Here is a 14,481-nt window from a genome sequence, read left to right as displayed (position 1 = left end):
GCTGGTATGATTCCGATTTAGCTTCACTGAAACGTGAGTGCAGAGTTGCTGAACGTAAATGGCAGGCATCAAGTACAAGTACAAATAACAGGGTAGGTTCAAAGACACAAGGAAAGTCAAATGCCTCCCCTAACCGTTAACCATATCTATGTTTTAACACAAAAACAACGGTTCATTGGGAGAACAAATTATCACAGTGTGCATATCAATCGTAAGTGAACACTTGTTGGATGGTAAAACAGTGTACTAGCTGTCCCTAATGGAAGAACATCCTGTCCCTGCCAGGAGTGCCTATCCCTAGGAAGCGTATGAGGGAACGCCTATCTAAAAGGGATAGTTTAAGAGATCTGTTCTTCTGCGCTAACACTTGTGGCATTCAGATACATTTCTAAGAACTCACATTTACAAACAAACAAGACCACAACTCATCAGCTATTCAAGTACTGACAGAACTGGATATTAGATTCTGCCAGATGTCAGCTCTTGTCTAATGCTGCATCAGCTGTTGTAACCTAGTGGATTGTGTATTTTAATCCACCCTTGGGTATTGCAATCACCAGGTATGGTCAGTGTGGTCCACTAAATCAATTACTTAAAAATGTTATAAAAAGCTCACTCTACATGAGTAAAGAATGAAAAGGAATCTATAAGAGTGTCCATCTTTCATGTATTTGGACATCTACAGGATCACGAGAGCCCTTGTGGCCCTTGTGGTCGACCGGTTTTTATGGCAATATAATTCAAACCATCTTCTTCAGGACCGTAGGTGTGGAAGGGAACTGAATTCCGGTGTCGGTGTGCCGAATTCTTCAGCACCAAGAACAAAACCAGTGCTCCCGCGCTCCTCCAGAACTATCAAGGACAACATTTCCTTTCTCGCTCCTGCATTCACTGGTTTCTCCAATCACTACTTTGTCACTTGCTCCTTTCCACCTCCCCTCAAACAGTACCCTGTGCACCCTCTCCTAAAGAAACTGCCTGCGACCCCTCCTGCTATCTCCACCACCCCTTTCCTGGGCAAACACTTGGAGGAGTTGGTCATCTCCCAGTTGATCAACCACACGGAATCTGTTGGCTGTCTCCATCACCACCAGTCTGGCTTCAAAGCTTCCAGAGGCATGGAAACTGCTCTCCTGAAGACCTGCTCTCAAATCTCGATTCTAACTCTCCCTGTATTCTTATTCTACTTGCTCATTCCTCTGCCTTTGTCACAGTCAATCATGCCAGTCTCATAAATCGGCTCAGTGATACCCCTGGCATCTTGGACCCGGCACTGGATTGGCTGACCTGCCTCCTGTCTAATCGACCATCCCATGTGAAACTGGGCCCTTTCCTCTCCTCCATTTCATTATCTACCTGCGGCGTCCCTCAGAGCTCTATCTGTTCGCCCTGGCTTTTCAACATCTACCTTGCCCCTTTGGCACACTTGCTCACCTCCTTCTCTCATCACTTCCAGTGTTATGCTGATGACCCACAACTCTCCTTCAAGCTTCCCTGCACTCCCTCCTCTTCTCCCACTCGCATTCCTGACTGCTATTCAGGCATGTTGCTTGGCTCGCGATCTTGGTCTTAATGCCAGTAAGACTGAGATGCTTCTCTTAGAGACCCCTGCTCCCTGATTCCCCCCTACTCTCTGTCCGCCCTCTTTGGGTCCTCTCCTCGCTCCATGCTGTGTGGCTAAAAACCTTTTGTCATCTTTGACTCCTCTCTTCCTCTCCCCTCACATCACAGACCTTGCCAAGAAGGCCCAATTTCAACTGCACTTCAACCTGGTTCTCTCTAGGCTGGACTACTATAACAGCCTCTTCCTCAATCTACCTCTTTCCTCTCTTCGCCCCCTTAAGATAATCCAGAATATGGCTGCAAGACTTATCTTTGGCCTCAAGCCCAGGGACTGCCTCTCGCTAGCTCTAAAATCGCTCTTCTGGCTCTACTGGATCCCCGTGGCTGAAAGGATCAAATTCAAGACACACTGCATCATCCACAAGGCTTTCTGCGGCCTGGGACCCCACTACATTCAAATCTATCTCCCGCAGTGCCTCCCTGCTAGAGCCCTTCGGCCCTCTCGCTCCAAATCTCTGCAGATCAGACGTTTCTCCAAGCAGTGAAGGGGGGGGGCAGTAGATCTCTCTCTCTGGCCAGTACCTTCCTCTGGAATGGCCTCCCTGACCCTCTCAGACTTGAGCCGGATCTCCTTATGTTCGAGAAGCCACTCTAGACCCTGCTATTCTCTACTTCCTTCCCTCTCGCCCTCCCTGGCTAATGCCCCCTTCTGTGACTGGCAGCCAGGCCCCTTATGAGTCTTAAAGAGTACCAGGCCCCCTTGACCAGTCTTTAACCAGCACCCCCTCATACCAGCATCACCCTCCTGGGCACCCCTCCACGACTAGTCTGGGGTGTTGGGCATCCCTCCTGAGTTTGTTCCTCGCACTTAGATGGTGGTCCTTGCCACCGGCATCCCCTGCGCCACTTACCCCCCACTGGGCTCCCCTCAGCACTTGCCTAGCCATTGGGCCCACTCTCCCCCACCTTGTATGGTGCCTCTCCTGACCTCCATTTCTCCCCCCCACCCAACCCCCCTCTACCCTCCTACCCTGCATTTATGTTACTGCACTTGCACGATCCGAATGTCACAAGCCCTGCTAGGATAGTTATTGTTACTTATCTCCCTTGTCCCCCCACAATCCCCCGTTTGTCTTGTGTCAACTGGAAACACCTTTTGCTGTATTGCTGCCTTATAAATGTTCAATAAATAAATAAATTGGTAAGTCCAAGGGTTGCTGGTGAGGGCACATGTGAGCTGGCAGCCGATGAGCTTCATGATGGAAAGCTGCACAGCGAAGCTGCTGCTCATGCTGCTTTCTTGTACATTTAGCATGCCACTCGTAACCAAAGCATAAGGCATATTCTCATAGAACCCTGTATGGTTCTCATTCTCTTTCACAACGTCCATGAACAACATTTCTTTGGGGTTCTCCTGTAGAATCTCTTACTCTACATCCCTGATAGTCGTCGCTATTTCCTGGTTAAAGACGCCCCTGTCTCAATAGCAATTTACTCGGAAATTAAGAGTGTTCAGCGGTCGGTATTGCTTAACAATATTTATCGGCTAATCGCAAGCATTCTCATCCATCGCTAGTGGTCTTCGCAGTTGATAATATCCAATGCCATTTTCAGCCTTGGTCTTTGTTCTCTTTCAAGTTGTTTGTTGACCCATGGACATCTTCTATTGGTTTATAGTTAATTTATGCATTGAAGATATCTCTGCAATAGTCCTTTAATATATACAACAAATTCCCCCACATTACCTCCCCACACATGCCACAAGCACAGACTTACCATAGGCAGGAGCTACCGATTTGTCGCCCTTAGAGAGAGCTAACCGGTCTTTGGACATGCTCAGGCTTCTCGGCTTGCATTTTCGGCCGGCATGGGAGCTTTTCGGGCTGGCGGTGACCACCTGATCGACTTTATCCCACATACACCACTTTGCGTGGTTGCAGCACGTCATTCGAAATAACAAAATACCTTACAAAAATGAAAGTAAATTAAATAATATTAAATGAAAACATTTAGATAGAAAAAAAGTTAATATACAAAATACATTTTTTAAAATGAAGCAAAAATAAACGTTAATCAAAAAGAAACTAAAATTGACAGGGGCTCATGACCTAGGGTGCAAGGTGACTTCCTGTCACTTTTGACAGAAGATACACAAATATAATATTGTTAAACAAAAGTAAATCCAGGACTCAGCGCCATCAAATATGTGCTTGTTTAATTGTGTTGTATTATCACACATTCAAAAACGGAAAGAGCCCATAAACAATAACATGTTTCGGCTATGCTAAGCCTTTTTCAAATCTGGGCTATATAATATTACACAACCAATCATCATATGCATGTAATAATGTTTGCCATAATTACATCAAGTAACGTTTGTAGAAAGGCATGATATCAGCATAAGTGCAATAATTAAGTTACAAGAATTGTAACATAGACAGTATCGCGTCATTACACAGTACATATTATCACATCCAAGTATTAATAAAAAGACAGAAAAACAGGGGTTGGTTAAAGGGGAGGATACAAGGGTATAGAAAGACATATCAAAAAATGAACAATGTTGCAAAAATCAACCAACCAAATAAACCAAAGGGGAGACAACACAAAGGAGAGAAAACCAGAAAAGTATAGTGATTAGTAAACTCAAAAATAATTAAGCCAATGTAGGCACAAGGTCAGCGTATTAACTAGTTATGTACGTGGTGTAAATGCTTACCCAAAGTAGTATGAGACAAATCCACAAGACTATTATCACTGTAGTAGTAACGGGGTAAGATCCCCAGAACAGAATCTGTAAACAAGTAAGCGTAGTTTCAAGTATTGGTATAACAAAAGATGTTGTTTAAGTTCTCATTCTAAAAGAAAAAATAATAATTCATGCCAAAAATCCCTTATGTTTAGTGTAAGTAACGTGTTGTGATATTCCTACTTAATATTAGTCAAAATGTGTCCGAAAGTATTCGTGGGCTAGGGTGTATTACGAATTCGAAAAGGAACAGGAATCCCGTATGCTAAGGGATACTTCCCTCACGCCACACCATATTGTTAGAAGTTTACATGCAAACTCATCCCAAAATGTCTTATTACAAAACAGAAACACTATGGTTTATAGCTATCTGGCTACGTATCCAAATTCACAGGTCTACGTCTAACAAGACCCGTTGAAAAGCAGAGCATTCAAAGACCAGAACTAACTCTGGCTTACCTTCACTCTGCGAACAGGCAGTCACACGCGTTGGCGAAATCAGAGTGCCGACCGGGGGCGCCATCTTGTTATCTCTACCATGTACAGTATCCATGGCAACGCGTGTAACGTTGCCACAGAGATCTGCGTCTGACGGAACGCTTGGAAGACGTCCGCCGTGACCTCAAATGTCATTAGCTTCCCACCATCTTGGAGGTGGCAGCCGCCATTACCAAGGCGGTCCCTAAGCCCATTACTAACTGTTGTCACCAGTTAACATTATGCAACTTTATCTACCTCATGCTGACTCAATCAAACATGATAATTTGGAAGAGTACTATATGTAATGCAAGAAAAAAAATTATTTACGTGACATTTTAGAAAAAACGTATATCACAGTAGGGGTACCAGCTTTGCACCTGCAATGTAAAACTCCAGGAAAGTAAACACAATTCGCATTCATTGTAGTATACAATACTGCAAGTCTGAATGTACTAAAGATCTATGTTGCAATTAGCCCACACTACAGAAAGGAAACCATTTCGTTATCACTGTTAAGACCTGTGACAGTGGAATTGAAATAACAAATTGTTCGCACTTCAGCTTTCCTCAGTGCTTTCAGTCTGTCACCACCCCTTTTATTCAAAGTCACTTGCTGTAGACCAATAAATTTGATCTCGGATTTATTGTGCAGTTGATGTACCTTCTGCCTGTTAGGCAGACACCTGTGCAGTTCCCTTAGGGACCACTGCAAAAGATTTAAGACTACAGGTGTTAGCAGTAAACCCACCTGGTAGCAGTCTGTACCACCCAGATTTACCTGGTAGCTGTGGCTGAGCAGTTAGACTTCCCTCAAGAAGAGTTAGGCAGTATGCAAAGTATACTCAATAGGCACTCAGATACAATAATACAAGCAAACACTGACCAGAGCTTTGGTATCAAAGTATATAATTATTTATTTAAAAACACACAGTTGAAATACTCCAGCACTCTTATTGTAAAATATTATAAACACAGTTACTATTATGATCTACACACCCCTTTTTTCCTTATTAGAAAATCACAGTAAAACACCACTTATTTTCATACAGAGGTGAGCGCTTAACTAGATTGCACTCTAATAGGTTTGTGAAAAAGGGGGAGGGAAAAAGACAGAATATGAAGGGGTACACCACTCTATGATTCCAGAACACTGTTAGCAAGGCAGAGAGCAAAAAGACACTGGTGAGCCAAAGTCCAAAGGCTGGGCCCACTCTTAGAGAGAGCAGAGCACAAATGCGCCCAAGATCACACAATTACACTAGGCTTAGAAAGTCTTGCAGAGGGTTCAGAAAAGAGTTTAGAGAGGCTTAGAAAAGTTTAGCCAGGGTGTCCCAGGCTAACCCAGGTTCGAAAGCCGGGGGCTAAATCTACCCCGTACAGTCGGTTGCAAGGGAAGCCAGGTGGGACACGGTACCTTAAGTGGGAAGGATCCTCCAGCGGTGGCAGTTGTTCCTGGTAGTGGGTGCAAGTTGCGTCGTCGTCCAGGGGAAGAGAAGATCTCGACGTGGAGGAAAGATGAAGGTCGTTGCACTACCAGGGAAGAAACCAGCCGCAGAGTTTTCCGGTTAAACGTGGTACCTTTGTCTCGCGGTCGTGGTAAAACATGGTGACTGCTACAAAACCATTATATTAAAAAAAGACAGTCACAAGGGGGTCACCCCGGTTGCCGGGGTGCTTGGCATGGGCAAGGCGGCCACGAGATACGTCTGGAAAGCGAAAAGGCGGTGAAACTGGTTATCCCCACCAGTCAAAGGAAGGAAACTCTCCGGTGGGAGATCTCCTCTGTTGTTGGGAAAAAGTGGTGAGGCAGTCCAGCAGGGCTCCACCGGTGGTGGTGTCGTGGCAGGTCGGCTCAGCTTCTCCCTCGTCGGATTCTTAGGTCCTGTGGCGACTTCTGAAGTTCCAGTCCCCAAAGCCCTGCTTTTATGCAGCAAACCCCCATTCACTCAGCCTAGCTGTCACTCAAACATGCTAAGCGGTGAGCCGGCCGGCTCACCACTTGGGCCAATCAGGACGGAGTGCGACTTGAGTTGCCTAGGCAACTCAGTCCAGGGTGCCTAAATTCCCCTCCACCCCTCCTAAGTACCCCAGACATAGTGGCACCACTTTGGAGGGCTTCTGTGGAGAAGCCCGCCAAAAAGTGGAACAAAGGGCTCGACTTGGGTTGGAGTCACAGAAGAGAACACAAACGCCATTTTAGAATCAAGTTTTGGCAAAAAATACCAACCAGAGAATTAATATTAATTAAATAAACCGGCGGTATGTTCGAGGCTACCGTAAATAATTAAATAAAGATAGTAGCCTAAAACAATGGGAAATCCCATAGGAAAATATTCGCGGTTGAATATAAAAAGTAGTGTCCACTGCCACCAGCCAAAACTCGATCAGGGGGGACGGAGACGTGCCCCCTTCAACTAACAGATCCTGGGGCAATCGAATTGCCCCAGCCAGTACGTCCACAATATGATGGTTTGTACTGGTTCTGTTCAGAATTTAAGACTAGTAAAGTCAATGGTGACTTTACATGCCCTGGGAGACAGTAGTCAGTCCCAGGGTATGGAGTCTATACTGGGGGGGTCACTATGACACCCCTGTGTTACTGCGCGGATGGTGCTGTGTAACACACATCACAAAAACACATGAAACTCTATGGAGTAAAAGACCCCATAGCCCATTAAACACATCTAGATTCAAAGAAACACACTCAAATCATGTCCAAAAGTGAGGGTAAAAGAGTCTCACTCTTGGCAGGAGAAAAAAATAAACCCCAAAAATCCAGCAAAGCTGCTGGGGGACTCACTAGGTTAGGAAATTCAGCCTAAACAGAGAATTCTCCCTAACACTGCCAATGGTCTGCTAGTCGGATCGTTGGGTTCTGGCTGCCAATCTTTGCCAGGTGCTCACGTTTCCGGATTCTCAAAGCTCGCTTAGTGCTACCAATATATAATCTTTTACATACACAGATGATACAATAAACAACAAATTTTGTTTTACAGTTAATTCCCTGTTTAATGGTCCAATGTTTACCATTAGTGTCTTCAAACTCCTTCGTAGAATCATGTGCATATTTACACTGTGGGCATGTGCCACATTTTCTGAAACCTTGATCTTTTCTATATAGCCATGTGCCTTGATTATCTTTCGTAACGTCCGGCAGCAAGGATGGACTAAGTATGGACTTAAGTGTGCGCTCTTTTGTAGATTATACGTGGATGATCACCCACGAAGTAACAAATGTGATCATCCAATTTGAGTAGGTACCAATGTTTCTTGAGTATTTTCTGTATTGTCCGGTGGTCAGAACAATATCGGGTAATGAAACTTATTGCCGTATTCAAATCTGAGTTCCTCTTTGGTCGATATCCCAAAGTATCTTGTTGCTTCATTGGTTTTGTTTTCTTGTATGCCCTTGTCACAGATTTATTCGAGTAACCCCTGTTCCTAAAGCGTTGTTGCAAAAGTGTACACTCATCTTCAAATTTATCCTCATGTTGGTAGTTACGTCTCGCTCTAATATATTCACCAGATGGTATGTTGAAGATGGTTGAGAGTGTTGAATGTGTGATAATACAACACAATTAAACAAGCATATATTTGATGGCGCTGAGTCCTGGATTTACTTTTGCTTTACACTGTTTTGCGGTGACGGTTAGGCTTTACTACCGTCTGGATACAGTGACCTGCAACATCCGTGTTTTCTCTACATGAATCTATATTGATGGCATTCTCTTTGAAATAGATCGATTTCTTACTCCCGGGATTGTAAGGCGTCACCCCCCAGAGCAACGTATATCAAAGCCACTGGTTATAATATTGTTAACACATGATGAGGATTCAAGTAGCAGGCCGGGTCCAACCACGGGAGTAGCAAATATGGAATAAGAGGACATCTGAACATATGCTGTTTGTGTGATAAAGTCAACAGTAACCTCAGACTGGGAATTGCAGACAGCTGTTGGCAGTTATGGCAATTATTCTTAAATTCCTGATTGGCTAAACCTCAACCAGTATTCTATTCCCGGTGAAAAAACATGGTGGTACAACAAGTTAAACATATCTGAAAATGTATTAACTGTGCCTCTCTGACGCATTGAAGTAACATCCCTCTTGATTTCTTCGTGGTTTTGTGCTCAGGTGATGATTCGGATGCCGAATTTGAAAATAGTTCAAAGGAAGATGAAAAAGAAAGGACATCAAAGAAGCTGCGAATTCAGAGAACAGAGAAGGCTACATTAGTTAGAGAATCTGAGCCGGTTCCTGGAGCTAAGAAGCCCATCATCACCGTTATGTTAACAACCCACGAGGCTATTCCAGGTAATAATAACTCTATCAGAGCAATAATCTTTGTTTCCATACAATTCACATCCTTTAAATTCTCTGTATAGAGTCTTCTCTTGTTTGTTTATTAGCCAAAGTTTAACAACTATTGTCATGCTTTTCATTTGAAAACGATGCTCACTTCAGTGCAAATGTGCATCCGATTTACAGTTCTCTCCCTTTTCCGCTTCTCAAATATTATGTAGTCTTTGCAAAATGGTGCACATCGGAGGAGAACGTACTATATGGACCATCAAACCATTTGTTTGTGCAACATAAATCCTCAAAGAAATTGGGATTCATTTATTTCATTTATAAAGTGCACAAATAATCCAGGGGCATCGAGTCGCTGTTACCTATACGGGTTATTTACATTCAGTGCATATATTAAACAATTTGAGTAGATAGAGATAGTGGTGTAAGGAGAAAGCAGGAGAGACGAAAAACAAGCCATACTAGTCAAACAGCTTTGTTTTTGGTGCTTTTCGGAATACCCAGTATGATTTTGCAGCTCTTAACATAGTGGGGAGGGAGTTCTACTGTTTGACTGTGATGCAGGGGAAGCTGGAGCCTCTGGCTTTAGCACATCTGACTTTAGGTAAAAAGGTAGGTGGTGAGCATAGGGTGTCCTGGTAGGTCTTGTTGAGTGGGCTTTGAATATTTTCTGGGAGAGGTGGGGGGGGGGACTAAAGGCACTTATGGGTGATAGACAATGTTTTGAAAAGTATCCGTTATCCGAGAGGTAGCCAATGAGTAGCTCTTCTGGTTGCTGAGGTGTGTTTTTTTTTGTTTGAATGATAAGTGCTGTTTGATGGGCATTATTTTGTTTTACTTGAAGTTTTAGAAGAGGTGCCTGCGAAGAGTACCCCTGTAAATGTGGGATTTACATTTTACTTTTGTATTAACATCACGCTACACGTGGGAAAGGGTGTGTTCTGAAGTGGAAACGTGCATAGAGCCAGTTAATACTTATGAATATGTTGCATATTTCATATCAAATAAGCAGCCCACAGTAGAACTACGAGTAGTAAACCTAAGCAGGTCTTGGACTGTGTCTGAGATTTCTGGATGCAAATATGCTGCATGTTTACCTCATTTCAAGCAGCAGTGCTATTGCTAAATTTAGAAACGTTTGTTTAAACTACAATAAAGGTCATATAGTTAAGCTCCAAAATCATGGTGCACCAACAAATTGGTGCTGACTTGTCCGTCATAAGCAGTGTAGCCTACAGAGAGTTGCTGGGGATAAACCTCGAAAAACTCCCAAATTGCAGTCATTTGTGAAAACCAGAGTTCAATTAAATGGGCACTGTGTTTATGTGCAACTAAAATCAACTACTATTAGATTACAATTACATTTGCGGGTTTCATTGCCAGTCCTCTAGAGTTTTTGCTGCTTTTTTGTTCCTTTATTTAAATGAGGCTCAGCAGAACATAACAGCATTGCAATACAGTAATATAGCGCACATAGGTATATAAAAACATCAGTTTGGAAGGGGACAGCATATACAAAAGTAAGGCGACAAACTCTAGCAAGATACATGCGAAAGGCAGCCCAAATGTCCTAGGGGAGACTGATGCTTGGCAACAGGGTTCTATATAGTTTCCCTCTGTCATTGGCCCAGGTAACATCCCTCAGCCACATCTCGCTCGTGGTAGGTTATTTGAGTCCAGCTCAACAAAATAGCCCTCTTGGCAAGCAGCAAACCCAAATTCAGATATCTGCGCTTAACCACAGCAAGCTTCCCCGTATAACCCAGTACACATTCACGTGCCGACAGTCAATTGCTGCCCCAGTATGTCAGTAATAAGAGAATGCCAGTATTCATGGGATACGCGTTCATTCATCGTCAGTCCTTTTTTCGATGGGGTTGTTCTGACGATTTGCTCTTGAAAAAATGTATCAGAAAAATATATGATGATGGGGTGGGTAAGGGTATGTATGGGGTGGGGGAGGTATGGAACAGCCTAAAATAAATAGGGGATGGGGGATTGGGGGGAACCCCATAAAAATAAAAATTACATTCAAGAATAAATTGACGGAAAAAAACCCATCGAAAAAATAGACTGGCGATGAAGGAACAAAAAACGTATTCATAAAGTTTAGGGCAAGGCCATAGTATATGTAACAGGGTTGAATTTTCGTCCATACATCTGGGGTACACCCTCAGCCTATCAGTTTGAAACCGACTCAACCTCAGTGAGGGATAATACAACCTGTACAGAATCTTACTGTATGAGCCTATATTTAGAGTTCAAGGTCACCCCTTTTGATAAAGCACAAACTGCCCTCCATTGCATGTCAGTGAACTTAGTTTGGAGATCAGTGCACCACTTGGCAAGGGTTGTTCAACTGTGTGTTGTCTGTAGTCTGCGCTAGTTTATGTGGAATAGAAATGCTTTTCTTAACACTCGATGTGTGCAGTATGTAAGACAACCATGCATGCACCGGGGGCTCATCAGGGAAGGTAGGCCAGCAGGCCTTAAATGCAGCCCGTCGTTTTTGGTTCCTTGATTTTATGTTGCTGTCTACTAAAGTCCCCCTGCAGCTTTAACTCTTTTTTTTTTTTGTGTGCTGCCATTGGTGGCGCATAAGGACACCAGGGCAGGGGGGCTTCTTCATCCCCCTATTTTGTATCTGGGTGAGTTCTCTTACCTGGAAAGTGCGTTGGTGGGAGGTTTGTTTTCTTTTTGGCTGCATCATCATATAGCTTTTGTACTGTGTTGGAGGCTAAAAAACACGTGGTGGAGATTGGGCTTCCAATGCATTTTTTTTTACTCCTGTACCTTGACTATTTCCTTATGGACTTTGTGAGAAAAATGACCAATATGACTGCCTTTGTATGCTCTGGGCATACACTGCACCTTGTGTGACTGGTATCCAGTTTAGATGAAGGTCTCTTAGACTTTAGTCTACCTATGCGTGGGTGTGCTAAATAGGATGGCCTCCAGAACTTCACTGTTGTGGATTGGTTGGCAGGGTTACACGTGTGTTATTCTGTTGCAGATGGCACGGAACACTTCAATGATCTTTATTGAATTCTTTGTGGGGCTTATGGCCGTCCCTCCCCCTTTCTCGTTTTCTCACAAACCTCCTCAACCCCGGTAACCATGGTTAGTATTATCAATTGTTGACCCCTACTGTGTGTCTTAGACTGTGGCTGTTTCCCCAATATCAGGCTCACAACTCCCTCAGTGACTTACTAACGTTCCCTATTCTCACCACAGATTAGTATTCTAATGGGGTATGGGGTTGTGCCTTGAAAAACTGCTCTAGGTTTTACCTGATCCCACTCTTGGCCACTGTTACCATACCCGTATACTCTACCTGCTTCCTCTCCTCCGACTCCTCCCCACCAACCTTCTGTTCCTCTGTTTCACTCCTCTTTCCTGCCTCCATCCTTTAATGTTAACTCCCCTCTCCCTCCTCACACTCAACTAAAACCACTCCTCGCACTCACCTATAACCACTCCGCTCCATCTACTATCACTCCTCTCCACTAGTATTACCACTCTCCCAGTACTGCTACTCCTTCCACACTACTCTTCCCACCCTACATCTACTCTTCGTCCGACACTACTACTCATTCTCCCGCACTACTACTCTTCCCGCACTACTAATACTCGTCCCACACTACTATTCTTCCTCCCTCACTGCACTAATACACTTCCTCTTCCCACACCACTACTCAAGCACCTTAATTCGACTGTATGCCAGTCTTCCCACACTTTACACTAACCTCTCTATACACTTAGCTCACACATGCACATAATCGCACTACAGAGCCATTATCATTCCTACACCAATGCTTCACCCGATCTAGAACTCCTCTCCATAAGCCCCTGCTCCCTCCTTCCTCGACTGGTCTCTTAGTCGCTGTCCACCTCCTCCTCTGACCTCACCAGATACACCCACACTTTCAGTGTTCCCTAGCCAATCTTTGTTCCTCCTTTCCCTTCCAGAGAATGTATGTTCAGCAAAAAAGCCCAATAATGGTGCTTAGCCCCTTACAGATTTTCCGCGTGGGTTGGCTACCAAGCAGATTTGGTGGTATTGCAAAAAGCCATATCAAAACTTTGTGGTTTAGATCCCGATGTTTGGGCTGGGAGGGCCCTTTGGGAAGTTGAGGGAACTTTACCCTTTTCAGTCAGTGGTGGTCTAGTGGGGATTGTCCTTTTAGTCTTCGTTTTACTGGCAAGCTTTGCTGGTCCCGCTAAGTGTGGTTCTGCTCTGTGCTGTTGGCTTCTCTTTCTCTCATCTGCCGCTCTGCAGCAGTGATCAGGTGTCACCAGTGCGGGAGCTTTGTCTTTGAGGGTAACTCTTCTTGGGTTCCCGGCTTCTCTTCCTTTCTTGCTTCAATGGCAGCATCTGTAGAGGAAAAAAACACTGGATAGTAAACATACTCGGAGGCAAAGCTGGTGACATGGTTCTGCTCAGGTATAGACTGGCATGGAAGAGGAGGGAACAAGCATTTTCATCTCGGTTGCTGATTTTTCCCCATCTTTAGGTCTGGCCCTGTATATCTCCCCGTACCTACCACCGCCCATGACAAGGGGTTCTTCACCCCTGCTGACAAGGACAAAGACTGGGCCCACTGCGTGGGGGCTTGTGCACGATTCGAGGGAATTCAGAAGATTTGCTGAACTTACCAGGAATAAGCTGGGGATGAGATGACTCTCTGAGAACTGGTTATACTCCTCCATATCCCAAGGAGCCATCAGGCTTTCGAGGGCTTTAGAATCATGACTACAAGCCTCCTACTTCTATCTATTCCTGCTTGTTCCTGTGCTGTACCCTGTATGCCTCCAGCATCTGGTGCCCTCCTGAAGCTTTCCAGCCCCCATATAGTTAGCGGAACATAAAAGGAGGGCGCTCTTCTGCCTGGCTGCAACTGAGTGACTTGCTGCTGCTCCTCCAAATGACCTGCTTCATCGTGTGACACATGGATTCACACGTCAGCAGTTGGCCTGTTACCTTGCAGTTAATGGTCACCCTTGGCCTCCTTTTAATGCTGCTGCCGTGCCTTACTCCATTTTGGTCGCTTGGAAGGGCCCTTCTTCGTCCTGAGTCCTGGTGTCTGCTGGGACTCTGTTGGATCTCTCAATCAAAGATTAGTCTGTCCCAATCTTGATACTAAAGGTAACTTCGGCCTCCTTGCACCATGTGCCTTTCCACAGCAATTCTCAGCCTGGGTCAGCTTCCCTAGGTCTTCTGACCTCCATCCCCATCCTGTTTTCCAGGGTCTCTGCAGTGATCCCTCTGCAAACCTCTGGCCATTAAGCCCTTGCCCTCTAGGAGCAACCACGGAACTCCCCATCTGCACTGTTGCCACCTCCTTCACTCCAGTGACATGTAGTGCCTTTTCACCAAT

The 14,481-nt window shown here is 44.6% G+C and overlaps 1 protein-coding gene across 3 annotated transcripts in view; it reads left to right on the top strand.

Moving 5' to 3' along the window:
- The window catches only part of ZFAT (zinc finger and AT-hook domain containing), a 1,636,156-nt gene that overhangs the window by 431,243 nt on the left and 1,190,432 nt on the right, over positions 1 to 14,481 (top strand). For all 3 annotated transcript variants that reach the window (XM_069621667.1, XM_069621669.1, XM_069621668.1), the window contains one exon: positions 8,927 to 9,106. In XM_069621667.1, the coding sequence (XP_069477768.1) occupies positions 8,927 to 9,106 (180 nt within the window). The remainder of the gene's footprint in view (positions 1 to 8,926; positions 9,107 to 14,481) is intronic.

The sequence above is a fragment of the Ambystoma mexicanum genome, chromosome 5q, assembly GCF_040938575.1.
Source record: "Ambystoma mexicanum isolate Mex_15411 chromosome 5q, UKY_AmexF1_1, whole genome shotgun sequence".
Taxonomy (NCBI): Eukaryota; Metazoa; Chordata; class Amphibia; order Caudata; family Ambystomatidae; genus Ambystoma; species Ambystoma mexicanum.
Note: the sequence above shows the minus strand (reverse complement) of the source record. Positions and strands in the feature narration are given on the sequence as shown.